Source organism: Plectropomus leopardus, unplaced genomic scaffold (genome assembly GCF_008729295.1).
Source record: "Plectropomus leopardus isolate mb unplaced genomic scaffold, YSFRI_Pleo_2.0 unplaced_scaffold1984, whole genome shotgun sequence".
In the NCBI taxonomy this organism is placed as follows: Eukaryota; Metazoa; Chordata; class Actinopteri; order Perciformes; family Serranidae; genus Plectropomus; species Plectropomus leopardus.
The window spans coordinates 393-3,213 of record NW_024621429.1 but is presented as its reverse complement, the minus strand read 5'-3'; the positions used below and the strand labels follow the sequence as shown (position 1 = coordinate 3,213).

General features: G+C 46.9%; 1 protein-coding gene across 1 annotated transcript; it reads left to right on the top strand.

Annotated features, from left to right (window-relative positions):
* Nucleotides 1–55: 55 nt before the first annotated feature.
* On the top strand, nt 56–2,754 carry LOC121965395 (mitogen-activated protein kinase-binding protein 1-like; the record flags this gene model as incomplete). The annotated part of the gene is made up of 5 exons (XM_042515542.1): nt 56–264; nt 609–740; nt 889–1,052; nt 1,135–1,226; nt 2,466–2,754. Coding segments are annotated over 5 exons (809 nt in total), but the record flags the coding sequence as incomplete, so codon positions are not given.
* Nucleotides 2,755–2,821: the final 67 nt, after the last annotated feature.

Sequence of the window (2,821 nt, the reverse complement as noted above, 5' to 3'; positions counted from 1 at the left end):
ATACACACAGAGTACTCACACACACATACACACAGAGTACTCACACAGTGCTAAGAAAACACACTGAATGCGTGTCTGTTTGCACCTGCCAGTCCAGGTGCTCAGTACCCCGACACGCTGGCTTTGACCTTTGACCCCGCTGCCAGACACCTGACGTGTGTGTACAACGACCACAGTGTGTATGTGTGGGACGTCCGAGACGTGAGGAACGTGGGGAAGCTGTACTCTGCTCTGTACCACAGCAGCTGTGTGTGGAGCGTCCAAGTGAGTTCAACGCACACACACACACACACACACACACACACACACACACACTACTGCAGTGATGCTTCACTGACGGCCCTTGAGCCAAATCTGGCCCCTGATAGGGCCCCTGGTGGCCCCCAAACATTTTCTGACTGACAGTAAAAATACAGTGATGGACTCCGTGAATAGTTTTTGTCCTTTTAGTCTCCATAAAGTATCAGAGACAGAAAACAGAGGAGGATCCCCCACACCCCCGACAGAGGACACAGCTGAGACACTGATGTCCTGAAATTACAGAAACGTGCGCGTGCGCGTGCGTGCGTGCGTGTGTGTGTGCTGTGTTGTTTGTCGTGTGTGTTCAGGTGTATCCGGAGCTCTCAGATGTGTCTCAGGCCTGTCTTCCTCCGTCGTCCTTCCTCACCTGCTCATCTGACAACACCATCAGGATGTGGAGCACCGACCCCCCCACCGCACAAAGGAACCTCTACAGCAACGTAAGACCTGCAAGGTGTACACCAAAGTACACGATAATACACCAAAGTACATTCATACATGATTATACACTAAAGTACACAGGTGTGAGGCTGGCAGCAGTTGTGTTCAGTGTGTGTGTGTGTGTGTGTGTGTGTGTGTGTGTGTCAGGACCTGCTGAGGATTCTGTATGTTGGGGAGGACACGCAGCACCTGCAGGCCGAGGGGGAGCGCGGGGAGGCCGCCGGGGCTGATGGGAAGGCAGGGGTCAGAGTGCTGGGTATCAGTCCTGATGGACAGCACCTGGCTGCCGGAGACCGCTGTGGAAACCTGCGGTAAGAGATACGTATATATGTGTGTGTGTGTTTGTCTGATCTTACACACAAACAGCTCTTAAACGTGTTTGTCCTCCTTCAGGATCTTCGGTCTGGAGTTTCTGGACGAGCTGGTGAAGATCGTGGCTCACAACTCGGAGGTGCTTTGTCTGGAGTTCTCCCCCGCCTCTACAGGTGAGCGCTCGGGTCAAAAGTCATTCGCTGACTGAACTCTGACCTCTGTGCAGCCAGGAAGTCACGTTTACGTCCACGATGAAATATGACACTCAGCCAACATGCTGATTCATCACGAACTGATAGTTTGTTTATTGGAAAAGTGAACATGTAGAAAAAATCAACCCTAAAAATGCTGAAAATTATCTTATTTTGCACAGAGACTGAAAATTACGTCCAGTGAAGATAAAGACGTACATCAGTACGTTTTAACGACGCTGCGATGCGTGTTCTGATTTACGGTTGGCGATACGGTACAAGAAGGATATGGGCTCATTTAGAGAAATACGAAACGGCACGATTCACTGACTAGAAATCGATATAGTCTCTTTTTTTGCCAAAAATAGAGGAAAAGAACGTGCCTGTTTCTCTGGCCCAGTGACAGCAACCCACGGACAGAAGGGACACCACGAAGACGGCGAAGTTTCAGCTGCGTTCGGCCCAAACTTTGGGCCTGAGCGCGTCTGGACCGGTCTGGTCCGTTTGTGGTGTGAAGCCTCGATCCGCCCCAACCATGTGGTGTTCTCCACAAGTTTGAGCTAAAAAGGCTCCCGTAGTTAACGTCTGACGAGGAGGTCACGCCTCCTGAATCGTCTAAAATGCGCGTTCGGCGTCTCCAGTGCATCAACACAATATTGTCAAGTCGCGTTTCACTTTCTTTTCTTTTTTTTTTTATTAGACATTTTAACACACCATATATTCTGCATACAACTGGTACACAATAACTGAGTCAGTTTTCCCTCCAAGGCTACGTCTTTAAATCAAACATAAAATTTTCCCTCTTTTTTTTTTACCTTGCATCAAAATACAAGAATAACCTTACTTAATTATATCCACAAATAAAAGCCTGCCCGACATAAAGGTCATTTACTGACTCACGTACATTATGTTCTGTTAAACTAATATAATTTGACCATGTTCCAGTTTAGCAGAAATAGGATAATACATTATACGTACGTATATATATAAAGACAGAAACAAAACATTACAACTTGTGTAGCTATGAACTATGGTTCTTTTCTTCTATTGATGACCACTCAAATAAAATATAAAATATTAACCTTCATCACACTTCTCTGCTCAAGCAAAAAATAAATAAAACATGAATTTCTGAAAAACAGTTTCCAGGGACACAGACAGGTTTGTCTTAAAGGAGAGGTTGTCGTGTTTTTTCTGTGACCGCCGTTAACGTTGTTTCAGGTGTGAAGCTGCTGGCGTCGGCCAGCAGGGATCGACTGATCCACATCTTCAACCTGGAGAAGAGCTACAGTCTGCAGCAGACGCTGAACGACCACTCGGCCTCCATCACCGCCGTCAGGTTCACCGGTAAGACCGCAGCTCTTCATCCTCACCTTCATCACCGAACCGTGTTATATCCCCTTTGGGGTAAATTAAGTTGCCCTTTGGGGTAAATTAAGTCAGAAGGTCCAAAACCCAGCACCTAATGATTATCTAGCACTGACAAAGTTGTGTGATGTTGTATGTTGGCTGTCATTGTAAGTAGTGATACTGAGATTGTTGAATCTCAGATGCTGAGATCGCTACTGGTTATTACT